Raw genomic sequence first — 20,489 nt, 5'->3', positions numbered from 1 at the left:
ATACTATGCTCTGGGTGATCAAAGTGGACTCCAGTTAAATTACTATTTAAGTGTCCTTTGATCACCTATAAATAAATTATAACTCTGAATAGTCACATATAATGTCCAATTTGTTTGTTGCGGTTTTTAGAAAATATCAAAAATGTTATAAAACAAAATATGTAAGTATAACAATTGGACATGTGACTATTCAGAGGAGGTGTGATTTGTATGTAGGTGATCAAAGGACACTAAAATTATAATTTGACTGGAGTTCACTTTGATCACCCAGGGCATAGTACACGTGGGTGATCAAAGGACACTAAATTGTCGCTGGAAGTGGACTTTGATCACCTGGGTCATCAAAGCCAGGTGATCAAAGTGGAATAGACCGCTCGATCGGGTTGTAGTCATGCAATGCAAGGCATTATACAGTGCCTACCTGGCAAAGGAGGTTTTGAAAGAAATAAAAGAAAAACTGTTTTATTTGTTTATAAATATGTATACTAGGTAACCAGCCCGCGTTGTGACAATATTTTTATTTTCAACTGCTGACTTACTAACGCCCGTATTCACAAACGATGCTTGCTTACGTGAAGCAGCAAATCGAACGCACAGCGTTGAATAGATCTCTGTAATTGGTTCATGTGTCACCTTGTGCGTCCACGCGCACTGTGTGACCTCATAGTAATGTTTGTGAATACGTGCGTAAGTCTTTGCTAAATAAAGACACAATTCTTTTGCTGCAGAATATAAAAATAAAAGGTGAATGAATACTTATAAGTCATATTATTCTAACATAAGTGAGTGAAAAACACAGGGTAATTACAAATACGTATTACATATTGTGATAAGTGTCCATTACATCACACGCCGCACGGAATACGCGGGTAGATGTGAATCGCACTAGTTGTGGTATTACAGAACTACCCTCAAAACTTGATTCAATCTTAGTCATAGCATTTGTTCTGTGATTGGTTTGAAATTTACTCATAGATTTAGACTTTATCAAGGTAACCTTTTGAGGTGGAAAAGCCAAAGGTAACAATTTTCTGTTTTTAAAGAGACCGTTTATACCGTGGCGCCAACTCAGAGGATTATTTAAATACATACTTTATTTCCCATTCAAACTGGAGAGCCGCAATTTAAAGTAAGTCATAAGAGTAGGCGCACACCGTTGATTTTTCGTCGGCCGATAGTTTAGTCGGGCAGTTGATCAGTATGGGCATGTATGGGAGTGCGCACACTACGCCGATTCGATTTGGCCGATTCTTCATACAAATTAAAATCGGGCACAACTATCGGCCAACTAAAAATCAACGGTGTGCGCCTACTCTAAGAGTTAATATTTTTTTACAATGAGTTGGCGCCACTGTCCATTAAGGTCAACATAAAATACGATAAACACATTAGATTTTTTAAAAGTACTTTTACACGTCGCTTTTGAACCCTATCTCTGGTTGCCGACCCTTGCCAGGCCACGATAAACATTTATCGAGGTATTTTATCGATTTTGCGATAAGCCCATACATTTGTCGTCTAAAAACGTCCATAAGATTTTATCACGGCAAGCATCCTAAATCCTAATCTAGTCTAAACAATAAATTTCAACGTCAACCATTTATTGTCCTGAAGCCGTGGTAGGGATAATACTGGGACGTGTAAAAGTGCTTTTTAAAAGCCTACTTGCATAAATAAATGAGTTTTTATTGAGTAATCAAAAGCTCAATCTATGCTGATATTGAGTCATGTTTTGAGCGTCGTTCTGTAACACGTAAGTCTTGTATTAGCAGTCTTGTGAGCCAAGGCGGTGCCTCGCGGGCGCCTACCGTCATTGCTTCGGTGTGGACGGCGAGCTGTCTTCCGCTTTCCGCTTGCTGCCGGCCTGTGGATGAGAATGGATGAATAAGGTATGTAATGTTATATTTTACTTTTTAAGGGCCTACGCTAAAACTCGCGCGGGCGCACGCATGTAGGTATGTATCGAAAAAATAAAGAAAAATCGAGTACCTACGTGAACTTAATACAATAAAAACGCCGGAACGAAACGATTTCGAAGTTGCGATTGTATTTGTCGGCCGTTTGGTGTAGTGGTTCGAAAGACGAAACGGACTAGTATTCCGGAGGTAGCGGCTTCGATTCCCGCACAGTACATTTGTGTGCATGAACATATTTGTTTGTATTGGACTGGGTGTTTTCAATGTATAATAAGTATGTATTTACAAAAAAAAAAAGTATTTAAGTATGTTTATATCCGTTACCCATAGTACAAGCTTTAGGGGGCGTCCATAAATTACGTGAGACAATTTTGGCTATTTTTCAACCCCCCCGCCCCCCTTGGTGAGATTTGGTGAGATTTTACCTGACCCCCTCCCCCACCCCCAAATCTCACGTGATATTAAAAAAAATCCGAAATTTAATAGTTTTGGAGTAATATTTAACATTTTTTTGTGTGCTTTAACGTTGTTGCTAACGAGTGCATCAAAAAGATCTATAAAGTTTAAGATTTTAGTTCTTGAAAGTATCTGCTAGGGACGCTGTACAATCATCATACATTTAATGTATGTCATTTTTTACGCAGTCGCTAGCGGATGACGATTGTGTAAAGTCGCACTAAGCTCACTGATTACGAATAGATCCAGAAATTCACGTGTAGTGACTGTGGTTAGTACTAGGGTCACATTGTTTTTTTACAGAAGTACCTAGTCTAATTGTTCCTTTCTACAAAATCACTAATAATCTAGCAAAATCGATTTTGATAAAAAAAGAACTTGTTTTATAATTTTCTTAATTTCGTCATTTATTCTGCATTTTAGTATTCACACATGCAGACAGAAGCTTTTTTAGTTGTATTTGTTTAGACTGTATAGAATAAAATGACATTATCATCATACAAATATCATTTTTTAGTCCTGACAAGGAACCCTTAATATAGTTTCGATATGTCTGGCTGTCTGTCTGTCCGAGGTTTTGCTTGGAAACTATTGGCACTAGGGAGCTGTAATTTTGTAGAGGTATGTATATTAATCACGACGACAAAACGGTAGAATAAAATTTTGAAAAAAAAATTTTTTTAGGGTAGCTCCCCTACATGTAAAGTGGGGTTGATATTTTTTGCGTCTTCTACCCCATCGTGTGGGTAGGTCTTTTAAAATGGCTTAGGGGTTTCTAAGACCATTTTTCGATTTAGGGATCCGTTTGCAAAATGTTAAAGTTTAAAGTGCCAATTTTTGTCCGAGTAGGGCGTTCCCCCCCGCTAAAAACTAAACTGTTGGCTTGATAAATCTGGAAAAATTCAAGATTATAGTGCTTTTTATGAACTTTCAAGGAAAACTATAGCGGTTAAGATAGATCACTTAGTTCAAGAGTAATAGTCGTTTTACTCATGTATTATAAAATTTCATACCTAATAAAAATTCCTTAGAAGAAAATATTAAAAGTGACTTTAGATGAAGTAATTGCTTACTTCTGAAATATATTGTGATAACGACGGACAACTAAGGAACCCTACACTGCGCGTGGCACGACACGCACTTGGCCAATTTTTTTACTTAAGATTTAACCCAGTTTTCTGGCAAACTATTTCTCTATTTCTTGTGGAAAAAAATACGTGATATTTCCCGAGACCCCCCCTCTCCCCCACGTGAGATTTGGTGAGGTTTTTGTTGACCCCCTCCCCCCCCTAAAAGCCTCACGTAATTTATGGACGCCCCCTTACTTAGTTTGGGACTAGAAGCGCAGTGTAAAATGTCTAAAGATATTTATTTATTATTATTTATTTATTGTCACGTCTTGGCTTTTTGCACGTAACTATAGTTCGTTCCATCCATGAAGACGCGCCCCAACAAGGTCTCGGTCGCGCGGGGTGCGGGGAGTTTGATCCAATTGAGAGCAATCCGAGCGGCATTAATGTAGTGTGCGTGTGCACTCATGAATAATTTAGCGTGTACCGATAACATTCAAACATTAGCGGAAGAATGGTGGGGCGCGTCTTCGTGGATGAAAGGATCTATACTTCGCTCCGTGGAGTGATAGCAAAATCTGCCACAAATGTTACTTTGTCGAGTATGGGACTGTGCACATTATCAGGACGATACTGCAAGAGATTTTTAGGTGACAAATAATAATATGTCTCATAGATTTAACGCCACGGTTGAAATTGCAATGTATGCTGTCACTTCAGTCCCTATAATGTACGCAGTCCTTAAGGGAAATACCGCGTCTGACGTCACTAAGTGTCAATGATCCCTATCATCAAGATAATATACATGTTACGGCTAAAGATAGGTGCGAACATAAACTTAAGATTAGCCGGCTAAACTTGAGTTTATCTTCGACGAGGTGTTAATGTTAGTTTCTTCTATCTTTAGACCCAGTTTCACCATACAATGTTAACTAATTAACACCCCTGTTAAATCATTTAACAGACTGTTAAGGTTATTGAATGTCCCACCATGTTTTAACGAATGTTTAATATCCGTAATCCGTTGTTAAACTTAATTGCTGCTCATTAGGTCCGTTAGATGGGTAACAGGCTGTTAGTTTACTGTCACACAGGAACAGGATCGCAATGGCGTACAATTTTACTTTCGAAAACGAGGATCCTTTGGAAGTTTTAGACAATTTGGTCTATACAGTGTGTTTGGGATAGGGCTAGCGATAATATAATTTAAGGCGATGTTATTATGTAAATTTTATCGACAAAAATGTTCCCATAATATGTAGGCCTACCCCCCTCCTCTTGGAATGGGGGAAGGGCTTAATTTTTGAAATTTATTTTTATGTGACTACACAAAAATGTTATTTATTTCTTATGTGCCCGTCAAAACTGAATTTTTTGACAAAAACTAAAATTAATAATTTTTTTAAAGTTTTTTGGTCATAATTTTTCATTTTTAATGACACATAATTATTATTGGTTTACAAATGCAAATTTTGATTTATCTGTAAGACGGGCACATAGGAAATACAAACAATTTTTATGTATCCCAAACACACTGTATAGTACGACGACCCAAAATATTTAAAAGCACGGCTTCATTATTCGAAGAATATGTCGCACAAGATTTCGACTTTCGAAAGAATCTATTTTGGATGTGTTGGAATCCATTGAAGACAATCTTGCTCAAACTCACAGACACAGTCACACAAAAAACAAATGTTTGACATTTATTCAACCAGCAGAATGAAATGCAACCCGATTTCTGATGAATTCTACAAAATACGTGGTATTTAAATCAGTCGCCTTACATGTCACAAAAATATTATACGACTGAAGAGAATAGTGCTCGTTTTGGGTTAGTCCCAACGGCCCCGGTGGATCTGCCCCGTCAACGGGGTGGATGGGAAAAAGTGTTTCAACGACCCCGGTAGTCATAGTCTTAGCGTTCAACGGGGTGGATGGAACACATCAAGTGTCAACCACCCCGGTATATCGTTTAACGGGGCGGATGGATCAAATCAAGTTTCAACCACCCCGGTATTTCACTAAACGTGAAGGATGACACAGATCTAAAAGGTTCCACCTCGGTATTGCATACCGAAAGTAAAACCTGTTAATAAAATAAAAAAAATATATGTAAATAATAATCAGTTTTATTTAACACTGTTTAAAAAATCTTCATCTTAAATATTGAGCTCTAGTGTAATTTCAATAAAATTGAGGGTCAAAAAAGTTTTGGCCATATTTAAATAAATACTATACATTAATTCCTCACAAATGATAAGTACGTTTATTTGTTATACTATAATGTTCTCAAAAAATATAAAACCAATATACTTTTAAACAAAAAATGTCAATTTTTTGAGTAAACAGTATAGCGGTCCCACAGACCGCACATCGCAGACGACGTGACAAAAAATCACGTCGGTTAAAGGTTAATCAGCACCTGATTAATGTTACTACGTATCTATGATTCTTAAATAATAATATTTTGTAATAATTTTAGAGTTACTTTTTATCACATTAGAGTACCTATTAGAGTGTTATATTGACTCATTAGGGGGCGTCCATAAATTACGTGAGATTTTTAGGGGGGGGAGGGGGTCAACAAAAACCTCACTAAATCTCACGTGGGGGAGAGGGGGGGTCTCAGGAAATATCACGTAATTTTTTCCGCAAGAAATAGAGATATAGAGTTTGCCAGAAAACTGGGTTTAAATCTTAAGTAAAAAAAATGGCCAAGTGCGTGTCGTGCCACGCGCAGTGTAGGGTTCCGTAGTAGTCCGTCGTTAACAAAATATAATGTTAGAAGCAAGCAATTACTTCATCTAAAGTCGCTTTTAATATTTTCATCTAAGGAATTTTTATTAGATATGAAATTTTATAATAGGTACATGAGTTAAATGACTATTACTCTTAAACTAACTGACCTACCCTAACCGTTATAGTTTTCTTGAAAGTTCATAAAAAGTAGTATTATTATAATCTTTTCCAGATTTTTCAAGCCAGCATTCTAGTTTTTAGAGGACGCCCTGCTCGAACAAAAATTGGCACTTTAGACTTTATTAGTTTGCAAACGGATCCCTAAATCTAAAAATAGTCTTTGAAACCCCCAAGTCATCCAACGATATCCTACACGATGGTGTAGAAAATGAAAAAAAATTCATCCCCACTTTACATGTAGGGGAGCTATCCTAAAAAAATGTTTTATCAAAATTTTATTCTACCGTTTTGTCGGCGTGATTAATATACATACCTCCACAAAATTACAGCTCTCTAGTGCCAATAGTTTCCAAGCAAAACCTCGGACAGACAGACATATCGAAACTATAAGGGTTCCTTGTCAGGACTACGGGACCCTAAAAAATTATATTTTCTATGATGATAATGACATTTTATTCCATACCGTCTAAACAAATAAAACTAAAAATGCTTCCGACTGCATGTGTGAATACTAAAATGCAGAATAAATGACGAAATTAAGAAAATTATAAAACAAGTTTTTTTTTTCAAAATCGATTTTGCTAGATTATGTAGAAAGGTACCTACAATAATTAGACTAGTTACTTCTGTAAAAAAAAACAATGAGACCCTAGTACTAACCGCTCTCACTACACGTATTTTTCTGGATCTATTCGTAATCAGTGGGCTTAGTGCGACTTTATATCGATCGTCATCCTCTAGCGCCTGCGTAAAAAATGACATGCATTAAATGTATGATGATTGTACAGCGTCCCTAGCAGATACTTTCAAGAACTAAAATCTTAAACTTTATAGCTCTTTTTGATGCACTCGTTAGCGACAACGATAAATGCAAACTCGCACTAAGCACACAAAAAAAACTTTCTCAGTTAAATTACTCGAACATAAACTTAAGATTAGCCGGCTAAACTTGAGTTTATCTTCGACGAGGTGTTAATGTTAGTTTCTTCTATCTTTAGCCGGCTAAACTTAAGTGTAACCGCAGGCCCTTGGCTAAAAATGTAGAAGGAAATGGAAAAGGAAACAATGTAATAATATTTACTATTTGGACACGAAAACTTTATTAATTAATAATCACTTTCATTACACATACTTTTATGTACCTATCTATGTAGGTATTCAAAATTACAATTATTACAATAACAAAATATTAATTATTGAAAACAATATCTAGGTACCTATCATTAAAATAAAATAATAAGGAACCATTTGGTCATTACAGAATCTTCTGTAGGTAGGTATTTAAAATTACAAAATAAAACTTCTTCAGTTTTAATTACTTAAAACAATATCTAGTCACAATTGTTAAATAATATGGAGCTATTCGTTGTCTCCCCACCGCCCCCTCAAGCCCTCCGCCAGCCTGGCGCGCCCATCGAATACATTTTTAGCCGTTTCGTTTTGGCTAATGTGCACATTAGCCGGCTAAAGATGGAATATCACGACACAAACTAACATGTTATCGTACTTTAGCTGCTTCTCGAAGATAAACTTAAGTGTAGCCGGCTAATCTTAAGTTTATGTTCATACCTATCTTTAGCCGTAACATACACAACAAATAAAATAAAAGATAGGATAAGATACACTGTATCTATGCAATTTATATATTTGTAAGCTGTTTGTTTTCTGAATAAAACAAAATAAAATAAAATAAATAACTCACCTGTTGCATAGCATTCTTATCGGGCTTGTATTTCTCCCATTTCTTGTGATTTAAAGTATCAAAATCCTCGCAGTACTGCGCTATATCCCTCAAATACGTGGACAAATGCAGTAACTCTCGGTCCCTTTCCCTGTTGAGATGGGCTTGCCTGAAGGGTCTAATCTTGAGACCGCTTTTTGGGTTCATGATGAAGTTACGCCTGATGTCGTCGAACATTATAGTGTTTTTCGAACTGTACTGAGGGTATTTGCCCCAAATCACGCCTAGTGGTTTGACCTGTAACAGCGAAATGAAAATGTAAATAACTTTGGAATTTAGCGCCATCTAGTGGCAAAATAAGTAAGTTTATACTATGGGCACCAGCCGGTCTAGGATGTGCGCCACGATATAATCTTATCGTCGATTTTAGACGACAAATGTATGGGTTTATCGTGTTAATTTGATAAACTGGCTCGATAAAAGGACACAATAGGGGGGATTGAAAAATAGCCAAAATTGTCGCCCCCTATGGATATACTGACCTCCTCGAGTTGATACGGATAAGCATGCTTCGTCCTATAAGCCTATAATTAGTTACTTGGTATAAACTGATCATACTCACATCAATAGTTCCATACTTCGCCGAATGTACAGTGATCATGGCCAAATAATCCAAATAGAACATAATTTTGTAGTCCTGGTGTGTAGACACACCGAGTAACCTCATCTTCTCTTCGATCCACTTCATCCCTGTGGCTGACCATATCACTATGTCATAGTCCTCATATGCAGACGTCAGGAATTCGTGGAGGAACGGCCGCATTAATTCGTAACCTGAAAACATTTATGTAGAATTTATTAGACAATGTAAAATTTTTTTTGGTATTTTTTGATTACTAAATACCTCTTATACATAGATCGTTTCATCCACGAAGACGCGCCCCACCAATTTTTGGTCGAGGGAAGCGCGGGGTGCGGGGAGTTTGATCCGAGCAATCCGAGCGTCATTATTGTAGTGTGCGTGTGCACTCATGAATAATTTAGCGTGTACCAATAAAACTCAAACATTAGCTGAAAAATGGTGGGGCGCGTCTTCGTGGATGAAACGATCTATACATTGGTTCTTACTAATTTATCTTTGCCAGTATCAAGTACTTAAAGTGCTACATTGATTGGTATAAATTGTAGAATAAAACAGGAGTAATTTTTATTGAATATGTGGAAAGTTCAAAAGGTAGCTGGTGTTAGAGCGATTTCGCGGTTTTGGTCGTTATTTCGCACCGTGAAGTGATTAACTGTCACGTTTTGTAATTTGTCTAGGGAAGTTACAAGTGAAATCCTTAACATTACTGTCCAATATCGTTTTATGATGACTACTGAATAATTAGGAAATATAACAAAGAGGTAACTTACCAGTTTCCGCTACTGACCTATGGTCAAATAACGTATAATCTATGTCTAGCACCAACAGTTTCTTTCCTGGCCGAGGTTCATTGAGTACGTTAATTTTATAATCTCTCACCCTTTTATTTATTTTCGCTAAATATATCTGGAAATAAAGCACAATATTATGTTTTACCATAACTAAATACTAATTATAATACATAACTACGTATTGAGATTAGCAGAACTCCAAAATATTATTGTTTGTAATTTGTTACACATGATCTTGTTAAAATCAAGTCTGTTATTGTGTATTCACTGTCCAAACAGAAATAGACACACAAATTATTCATTTATGGATATTAAATAAAACATTGGAGCAGCATTAAGTGATTATGAGTCATATGACTGACCTTTACCAATGATAAGAATAATGTTTATTTATCTAAACGTCTAAACCTATGTCTAGGTCAACAGTGAATTTGTAACAGCTAGAATTTATAAATCACAAAAATAACAAACAAGTACAAGGCTCTCTCTGAAAAACATCAATCTTTTAAACTGCGATCTCCAACCCGCCTGCCAAGTGTGGGGATTATGGCAAAACCCTTCACTGTAGTGGAGGAGGCTCATAGTCCAGCAGTGGACTGTAAAGGGCTGTTGATGATGATGATGATAACAAGGCTCTACATAATTCAGAAAAGCAGAATATGTGACTCAATGTAGGTACTTTGTTGAGGGCTTTATGCCACAGTGAACAGAAATAGATTAAGCCGTTTTCTGATTTGTCTCGGTATACGCGGTTCCGAAAGCTTTCTAAAATATACTCTGAAGCTTACCGAGCTCCTATATTCCGTGATCTTAATGATGATAATGTTCATCTTCTAGCATAATTAGTTAAATCAATAGAGGATACAATTTTTGTGACGTACTCTAATGTGTTTTCTGATGCACAGAATTATATATCTTGCAAATTAAGTCAGTCAAAATCTGTATAGTTTTGATCAAAACTTGTGTTGACGTTACAGTTTATTACGATAACAGTGTAATATTACATATAATAATACAAAGCAAAAGTAAAAATATACTTACTTCTTGATTTTCCACGTCTACTTCTTCCTCTTCAATGTCCAAATCGTTAACCACCTCGTCCCCTACATCCGGTTTCGTTCTGGCTCCTTGTATCGCTTCTTCTAACGAACCCATCATCATAATTTTGAGGTTCGGTTTGAGATTCAACTCTGATAACGTGAAATTATCTGTAGCCACTTTACCTATTTGATAAGGAGAAATTAAATAGATCATTTATTCATAAATACCTATTTTTTGTGTGGGTTTTGTGGCCATTTCATTTAATTAAAGAATGTCACATTACTTTTAATATAAGATTATTTATTCAAATACTTACATGACTAATTTTAAATGTTACAAAGATATTTTTTTTTTTACAAAGCATTGATATAAAATGTATTTATTTTTGTATGCAAACGGCAGTTATTTGAACACATGTTTAAAAGCTGTCTAAATAAAAGCTAGATGACATAGTCATAATCTGTAAATGTATTTTATGTGCCTTACACTTATTATAGTAATGCATGTTTAACTCATGTTTTTGTTTGAATACAAAGTAAAGAAGTTCACTTAAAATCATGATGCAATAAGTGTTAATCATTAACTTGGTGAAAGTTTTGGAGTATGATTGGATACAGATGTACCCAATTACTATATTTATGATTTGCATAAGTGGTCCATTCATTTCTAAATAATTGGTTTTAAGTCAAAAGTACTTGTTTGTAGTTTTAAAATAGTAGTGAACTGTTTTAACCTCAGTGAATGAGTAGAAACTAAGTTCAACGGTATAAACCGAGGCCTTGAATTACTAATTGTAGGAATTAATTAGAATAATGCTAAGAAAGTGCCGAAATCGGCCGTCTTCGCGGTTACATAAAGAGTTCTTCTTGTGATGGTAGTTATAAGGAAAATAGGTTAACTATGGTTTAGTACTATTAAAATACAGCTTGAATATTACTATAGCATAATTATTATTAGTGTTGTATTTGCTACGAAAAATAGAACTTTCTTACCCTGAAACTTAACATTGAGCAATTTTTGTCTTTCGGGTCGAACACCAGTCGCATTTTCGATGGCGATTTTTAGCATCGCCACGGAATCGGACGGTGAAAACTCCGGTATATCGTACTCCTTCCCATTCCACTTAACAGTCAATTTCAACGGATTATCGTTTATATCACACATTTTTCACGAAAATTAGCACAATGTAAGACACGAACAGTCGGTGACACATAAACAAAACAATTTTGACGTTTGTGACAGCTGTGTGTGACGTAAAACGGATTGATTTTTAAATGTGTTGTCAGCAAAGGAATCGCTCATTATAGTCCAGTAGAATTAGCTTTTAAATCGGAAATAATTCCTACAAAAGATTTTATTGCTTTAATGGCTTCATTGGTTGCCCATTAAGACTCTCCTAAGTTTTCGACTTCGACGGAGTTGTGCTTAAGTGGTGGGGGCCCTCGAAAGGGGCGCTTTTTCGGTTTTCCAGTTATACCGCGTAAAGGACTTACCCTATCGAAAAGTGGTCTTCCTGATGGTTGAAGGGCATTAAATTTAATTTAATGCCCTTCAACCATCAGGAATTAATGACCCTCTCCACGTCCAATGGCTCGTTAAACGCAGGCTTCCAAGTCTTGAAAAGGAGCGCCTCAACCAGTGTAACCCTATCAAGGCATACGAGCTGGATTCGCCGATCCTTGTTCGTCCCAGCCGTTCCTTAACTGCGGTTGCTGCACCTCTTCCTGGCACTCACCTGGACGACTCTGTGTTACCTACTGTGGCTGCCCCTCTTCCTTGTATCCTCCTGCACGACTACGTTGCCTAGCCGTTTGCCTGGTCTAAGGTTTGACGCCAAAAATGCAAGGCGTTACCGGTACAACCGAAGCCTGGAACCGGGCCTATATTCAGCAGAGGAGGTCCTGTGCCTGAAATAATGATGATGACGATGAAAATGTTTCGTTTTAAGCAAAAGAAGTAGAGAATCCCTGCCTTGCCGTTGATTAATCACGAGGAACTGCCTAATTAAATAACTAAACCTCGTACTCGTACTTATTATAATACATTTATTTCTTTAACAAATTATTTATAATAATAATTGCTAGAACTATTCTTCTCCGTTTCTCCGCTGCTGTTGGCGGACTCTGCAGTGAAGTCCTCAGGTTCGTAGTTGATGTCCAGCTGCCTGGATCTGATGACCTCCCGGTAGATGTATGCGGACTTGCGCGGAGTTCTGGTGTGATCTGGGCTGTTGAAGTCCACTTCGTAGAGGCCGAACTTTTCTCTGTAAGAAAATGAGGATTCCTTTAAAAAAGCTGGTATGCTATTAATACATTGTAGCTAGCAGCCACATAACTTTTGAGAGTAGTTTTTCTCGGAACTCTACCACATAGACCGAAGGTTGACTGACAGACAATGTTTTACGGCATTAAATTCGCCTTAATATACCAATAATTTGTATAGAATTAAAGATTAATTAAATTAATAAGTATGGAGGTGGAAATTAAAATGACAGATTGACGCAGTTGGTTGCAATTGCAACCGCCAGATATCTACGAGTACCTACTAAAAGAAGATAGAATATTCCTAAGTAGGTAACGCTAAGTACTTACGTGTATCCATTCTTCCACTCAAAGTTGTCCATCAGCGACCAAGCAGTGTAAGCCTTCACGTCGCAACCTTCATCTACAGCATCCAGTAAAGCATTCAGGTAGTTTCTATAATAGCCGATCCTGTCATCATCGAGGAGTCCTCCAGCTGTGGACCAACCGTTTTCGGTCACCAGCACTGGCGGGTTGTCGTAGAGATTCTTGATCTCTACGAGCAGCTTGAAGAAGCCCCAAGGCACTTCCTGAAAAAGGAGTTTGAAGCAGGAGATTAAGATCTTAATTGACAATTATTTTTGCAGTCACATTCATCCATCGGCTACCACGGTTTTAATTCATTGCTGTTGACTGTTTCGCAGGCGTTTAGTTACTGGTTCAGGGTGAACTGGATGCAAGCCACCTCACTTATCTAAGTTAGTTTTTATTGCACAGAAACAATAAAGCTTAAAAGGTGAATTTAATGCAATATATTAAAAATTTCTGGTGAATGCCTTTTGTACCCTTTGCACCACCGGCCTGCACCACTGGTGGTGCAAAGGGTATTTTTAAATCCCTTTTGCACCACCAATAGTGCCGCCCTACCATTAACTGTAAAACGATTATCTATAATCATATAATATTAATATTATAAAGAGGAAAGATTTGATTGTTTGTTTGTACTGAAAAGGCTCCGAAACTACTGGACAGATTTGACAACTTAACATAAAAATTAATAACAACCATTCATAGCTACATACAACGAATAATTCCTAAAGTACCAGGTCAACATAATCATAAAGGAGCTATATCAAATTCTTCTTGGTTGACCCGAGAAATAAACATGTATCATAAAATAGCTCCTTTATGGTTATGTTGCCCTGGTACTTTATTCGTTGTATGTAGGATGTAGGCCCGGGGTATCGTGGGTCTGAAGTGAAATGTTTATAGGCACTTACACACACACACAAATTAAAACTTTTAGGTAGGTTTTGATGTAATTATAACAATTAAATTATTAAGTATTTTACAGTCTACTACTAGTTTTACAGTCGATGGTAGCACAGCACTATTTGTTGGTGGTGCAAAAGGGATTTAAAAATACCCTTTGCACCACCAGTGGTGCAGGCCGGTGGTGCAAAGGGTACAAAAGGGTCATTTTCAGGTGTGATTGCAGCATAGATATCCAATATTTCCGTTTTTTTTTGGACGGACTGTGCTGATAGCCGTGAGCGGCTTTCTCAGCTTCACCGGGCAATAGGTGAGCCTCAACCTCAAAAACAATGTTTCCGTGTTATGCATGGTAATATTAGCCTTTGGTAAGTTACCCAGATTGTACAGGTGGTATTAGCATTAACTACTCTTGCTTAGTTAGGTTTAGCCTCACTTGGCTCTACTAGCCTGTCTGACAATTTGGTAAAAAAAATCGAAACACAGGTTACACTCACTTGCAACCACGACGATTGCGCTTGCGGCCACGATGGATCCTTGATCATCACGGCACCCATATCATCATTGTACGATGGTACTGCATACATTCCCTCCAGCGACGCATCGCGATAGGTCAGTTTGGACGTATAGGTATTCAGGCCGAAGAAATCCGAGGTTCCTCGAATGAGGGCGACTTCAGCGGCACTCAGTTCAGGCAAACGAGACTTGTGGTAGCCCTGCTCAGCGCTTTTAAGCGCTACATTCTTCTTTAGTTCGGTCGGGAAGTCACCAGCTCTGGAGAATATCGGGTGAGCGTACTGGCCCCACTGGAAAATTATTGCGCATAAGAGTAGGCGCACACCGTTGATTTTTCGTCGGCCGATAGTTTAGTCGGGCAGTTGATCAGTATGGGCATGTATGGGAGTGCGCACACTACGCCGATTCGATTTGGCCGATTCTTCATACAATTTAAAATCGGGCACAACTATCGGCCAACTAAAAATCAACGGTGTGCGCCTACTCTTAGAGAAAGGAAAATCTTCTACGAAGTTCGCCTTTACTGTGATAGCGAATTGGCTTTTGTCGTTTGATTTATTGTTATGCAAAAACATGTAGGTACCTACCTAAATGGTGTATTTAAAAAAGTAGATTCATGCATTTGTTATTTGTCTGTTATTATTTCACTGTATGTCTTCCAAATAAGACAATATTTTGCATTGATTCAACGCAAGACGGAATGACTGTTTATGATATCGCGTTACTGATTGAAAATGATAATATGTAGTAAGTAGGCCTACTTACATCAAACTGCCTAGCATCCAGCGCCGCCTGATGATCATCCAGCGTATCCGAAGCTGGCTCGTACCAGGTACAACTGATCGAAATACCAATAGTTCCATTCTGAAGCTTCCTGTACTCTTCATCATAGAGCCTGTACACCTTGGCGTGGGCAAGCAAAACGTTCTTGGCACACAAGTACTCTGCTATTCCTGTCATATTCAAAAAAGGTGCTTTGGAGTCACTCCCATACCCTTCGAAGCAGATTTGCTTTGGCTCGTTTATAGTGATCCAGCTACGGACTCTGTCTCCGAATTTGTCGAATAAAACCCTGGCGTAGTCCACAAACCAGTCGATTACGAGAGGATTGGTCCAGCCGCCCAATCTTTGCAGATTTTGGGGAAGATCCCAATGGTACATCGTCACAAATGGGGTGATGTTGTTCTTGAGCAGTTCATTGATGAGATTGTTGTAATAGTCGACTCCAGCCTGGTTGACCCGGTCGGAGAAGCCGTTGGGCAGGACCCTAGGCCAGGAGATGGAGAATCGATAGAAATCTAAGCCGAGTTCGTTCATCATTTCAACGTCGCGCTGGTAGAGATGGTAGGAGTCGGCAGCGACGTCGCCGGTGGATTGGTCTTTTATTGGAGACGGAACGGTGTGCGTTGCGATGTCCCATATTGAAAGTCCTTTCCCTGTTGTAAAAAAAGCATTTTCTTAGATTCTGTAGATAATTCTGAAGGCGCTTTGGTAGAGTAGAATGTAAAATTGTAAAAAAATAAATGATTAGAGTTGATTTTGCGTTACTGTTGTTTTCTCGGCATGTTAACGTTCTATGTTATGTTCTCAATTAAGGGAATTTAGAAAAAAATACCGTAAAAGCAGTGGTGGTTGGGTTCTGAATAGCATTTAAAAAAACGTACAAACATAAATAAGTATTCGGGAAAAATCAGATTTCCATGTGCAGTCGCGCCTGCTAATTACTTTTTGATTTTATTTATTTATTATTTACTAGCGGCCGCCCGCGACTTCGTACGCGTGGATCCCGTTTTACCCCCTTCATCTACTTACGCGGTTTAGATTTTTTCATACAAATGTTTTTTCTCGCTAATTCCCGTTCCCGTAGGAATTTTGCAATATCCTGTTATGACTAAGCTTTAAGTTTACTAAGGTACCTGCTTGCCAAATTTCAAGCGTCTAACTTAAGCGGTTTAGATTTTTCATACAAAAGGATTTTCCCGCTAATGCCCGTTCCCGTGGGAATTCCTAAGTATCCTATAACCTGCCCAGGAGTATGAAGAATAATTGTACCAAGTTTCGTTAAAATCCGTCGAATAGTTTTTGTTTCTATAAGGAACATACAGACAGACAGACAGACAGACAGACAGACAGACAGACAGACAGACAAAAATTTTACTGATTGCATTTTTGGCATCAGTATCGATCACTAATCACCCCCTGATAGTTATTTTGAAAATATATTTCATGTACAGAATTGACCTTTCTACAGATTTATTATAAGTATAGATTTACTTATTACATGAAATACAATTACTTATTATACATTTATTACATTAGATAGCTTTTAAAAACCACCAGGGATTTCATTAAATTAAATAGCCCTTCAAGACATACCATCTTCGTACCATCCTCCCTCAATCTGGTAAGCAGCAGTGGAGGCTCCAAACTGAAACCCCTCGGGGAAACTGCGGACCTTTCGCTTGCTCCATACCCCAGCACCCAGGCATAAGAGAAAACTGAGAATACAAATTTAAGATATTAATTAATTAACTGAACTATTCACCTCTCGTTCTTACTGCTGCAATTCCTTTGTTGGTTGCCAGGATCTATTTACAGCTTTCTTAAAATTAATTAGCGTAGATAATCAACTAAGTAGATACTAAAAATATTTATTACAGGATGAAATTCATTTAAACTTTAAAAAAACAAGATACGACTAATCTTCCCGTAATACACTGTTTTATTGGTAACTGAATAATAAATAAAATAAAAATAAACTACCTAAATAACTTTTATCTCACATCAAGAAAGATAGGATCTGTCTGAACTGGCAACCACTTAAAAACATAGGCTTTAAATTATTATCATTTCGCGCCTATTTCGTAAACATAGGGTTACGTTACTTCTTGACAAACTATGTAACTAACTATATTTTAGTAATTAATTAACTTATAACTTTACAAAATAAACTCACCCAATCACAAGGAGTCGAGCCATCGTGATCCCAAGACAACGACTCTGCTACTAGTTGTCTTGTAAACTTACGTACAATTTAAAACAGGGTTATTCTGCAGTGAACAAAAAATATTAAAAGTGATAGACAGTTCATAATTTGCTTTATAAATATTTGTCAATGTTTTTCTATGGGTTTAATGGAATGACTTGCAGAAATAAATTGTAGTTATGCATTCTTAAGGTTTTCTATTGTTTCTCTATGATACTTTGGACTCGACTTTGTAGTTTGTACTCATGATGTCAAACACAATTAGGTCATCATGACAATCCATTAGACCTATTAAATATTTAAAGATTTTATAATAATTAAGTAGTTAATAGAGCAATAGAGTCATAAGGATACCATAAAATAATAATTATGATACCTCGTAATAATTAACTGCCATTTCAACAAAATAGTTTTTATACTGGTTGATTGCAGAATAGTTACGACATGCTGCCCATGAAATGTCGTTTACAATTGTACAAAATACATAGATTTATAGAGACTCTTTACTGCACTTTACTTACATACATAAAGACTAAAGAAATGCAACATTGAAATTAAAAGGCGGTCTTATCACAAGGCAGCGATTTTTTCCAGACCACCCAGAGAGAGGTTTTCTCAATTAACGCTCAAATGACAGAAAAAATACAAACAGTTGAACATAGAACTTCTTCCTTTTTTGGTTTTTAAAATAGAAAAACAGTTGCGAATCACCCAGGTACAGTTCGGTGACAGCATTTGAAGCCATAACAATATTATTCACACGGACAATACGACACCGAGACGCGAATATCCCAATATCAAGTACAGTCATGCACACATAATGAAGATTTACATAATTTACAGGTGCCTACTGAAATTAAATAAAATGTCTCTATTCAATTTCCACCAAAATTTGACACTTATTGCAAAAATACAATATGTTACATCATAGTTACCTACCCAGTTTATAAATATTCATAAGTAGGCTAACTGAAGATTACTTAGGTACTACAAAGGTAGTTAAGCACTTTTACTTGCCTATTTTCTTTCAAGTAAGTAGGTAGTACCATTAGTCAAATACCATGTACTTACCATGGGTAGGTACTTAACAAAATCACATAATAAGTAATCTTAGCATTAGTTTAATATGAAGAACATGTTGACTAAAAACTTTAGTGTAGGTACATTTATTTTATTACGTTTAGTAATTTCGTTGTATTTTAGTCCCTGAATTGATAGAATTGAAAAAAGATTAAGAAAGTCCCAAGGGGGCTAGGTCCAGCGACATCAATCATTTAATTAGATTTTATCTAAAGATATTCTTGACAATAAAGTAGCCCTTGACACATATTGCTAATTATTAATTAGTTATTTACTAATTGTTTATGTAATAAATTGTACCAGTGATGTCCCTACTTCAGATAAGAATGTAATATCTAAGCAATATTGTTTATACTGCTCAAAAGTGTCGAAAGCCATCATAAAACGTGTTAGAACATAGAAAAAAAACTTTTCGAACTTGGTTAAAATTATGTAAAATCACGTCCTAATCAGAAAAACAATTGAACATCGTGAAAATAATCAACACAATTTAGAGACATTACGAATTTCAATTTACCTATTTTCAGGATGTTCATCATATGTTCATTTGTTTTTTCAACTTAGGCTGGGTGGTTGCACCATCTTACTTCGACTGTAACAAACGTCAAAAATCTGTCAAACTCCATACAAAATGCACCGATTATCGTCATAGTTACCGTTAAAGTTAGGTGGTACAACTGAGCCTTAATGTTTCAAGATATTATTTAATTTCCTTTAGTTACTTCCAGTATTTTTTCCTAATCAGTTGTTTTAAATAAATCCACTCTACATTATTAGGAAGTGGATATGAAGACCATGAATGAATGAAGTCTACTCGTATAGTTCGTTCGTTTCAGCCGAAAGGCGCCCATTGCTGGACAAAGGCCTCCCTAAAGATTTCCACAAAGACCGGTCCTGCGCCGCCCGCATCCAGATACCTCTCGCGACCTTCACCAGATCGGCGGTCCACCTAGTGGGAGGGAGGCCTGCCCATCCATACTACGTCTTCTGGCTCGTGTCTAATGAGGGTTTTCGCGATTGAAAAATCCGCCAGATGGCAATACGTAGACGTGAGGTCCAAATGCTGCATGATTGGTTATTTTTGACATGACATTGACAGATATGTCAAAATCCACCAATCATGCAGCATTTGGACCTCGCATCTAAGTATTGCCATCTGGCGGATTTTTCAATCGCGAAAACCCTCATTGAGAAAGAAGAATTTTGTAGTCATTCAGATTACCAATCTAGTGTACCTACTTATACTTAGGCTGAGTTGCACCACCTAACTTTAACGGTAACTATGACGTAACCGATGCTTTTTGTATGAATTAGGCAGATTTTTGACGTTTGTCAAAGTTAAAGTATGATGGTGCAACCCAGCCTTACTTGTGTGTGTTATCCATGGGTGTGTTTTCATGAAAAAGGTTGAGATGATTCGTTTTGCTTTTGTATTCGACTGTACCTCTTTATCAATACTCTGCGATATCGATAACATCATCGTAAGTGTGATTGTATCTGTATTATATCATGCCACGTCATTTTTGAGTGTTACAAAATATTATGTAGGTAGAGTCCATATCTGTCACAACGGTAATAAAGGGAATTTTTGTTGGAAAATAAGTCCTATTTTTTCGTTTGTACATTAAACACTGTAATAAAAGCCAAGTTAAAAAAAGAACATGAATATTATGCGTAATCAAAATAGTATATGACTAAAATAAGTCGACTTTGATACTTAACTTTTGACGTATAATTTAGTTATTTTTACCTAAAAGAAGTTTTAGATGAGCTATTTCCCGAAATATTTACTAATAAACATCAAATAACTAAAGAAAACACTTTATTTCAATAAAAACTTAAACAAGAACCAAAACAAAAAAAAAACCCGCACAA

General features: G+C 36.9%; 2 protein-coding genes across 2 annotated transcripts; both read right to left on the bottom strand.

Moving 5' to 3' along the window:
- Positions 1 to 751: 751 nt before the first annotated feature.
- On the bottom strand, positions 752 to 11,716 carry Ublcp1 (Ubiquitin-like domain-containing C-terminal domain phosphatase 1). Its single transcript, XM_028301346.1, has 6 exons — positions 11,513 to 11,716; positions 10,521 to 10,702; positions 9,459 to 9,594; positions 8,668 to 8,879; positions 8,067 to 8,342; positions 752 to 1,864 (listed from the first exon to the last, which is right to left on the bottom strand). Exons 1-6 carry the CDS (start codon positions 11,682 to 11,684, stop codon positions 1,811 to 1,813), a joined length of 1,032 nt encoding a protein of 343 aa, XP_028157147.1. The 5' UTR covers positions 11,685 to 11,716; the 3' UTR covers positions 752 to 1,810.
- Positions 11,717 to 12,395: 679 nt separating this feature from the next.
- On the bottom strand, positions 12,396 to 17,585 carry LOC114350531 (myrosinase 1). The gene is made up of 6 exons (XM_028301370.1): positions 17,505 to 17,585; positions 16,925 to 17,046; positions 15,314 to 15,984; positions 14,530 to 14,838; positions 13,112 to 13,350; positions 12,396 to 12,783 (listed from the first exon to the last, which is right to left on the bottom strand). Exons 1-6 carry the CDS (start codon positions 17,525 to 17,527, stop codon positions 12,582 to 12,584), a joined length of 1,566 nt encoding a protein of 521 aa, XP_028157171.1. The 5' UTR covers positions 17,528 to 17,585; the 3' UTR covers positions 12,396 to 12,581.
- Positions 17,586 to 20,489: the final 2,904 nt, after the last annotated feature.

Source organism: Ostrinia furnacalis, unplaced genomic scaffold (genome assembly GCF_004193835.3).
Source record: "Ostrinia furnacalis isolate ACB-3 unplaced genomic scaffold, ASM419383v2 OfSCF0912, whole genome shotgun sequence".
In the NCBI taxonomy this organism is placed as follows: Eukaryota; Metazoa; Arthropoda; class Insecta; order Lepidoptera; family Crambidae; genus Ostrinia; species Ostrinia furnacalis.
The sequence above is the reverse complement of the archived record's forward strand: the minus strand, read 5'-3'. Positions and strand labels throughout refer to the sequence as shown.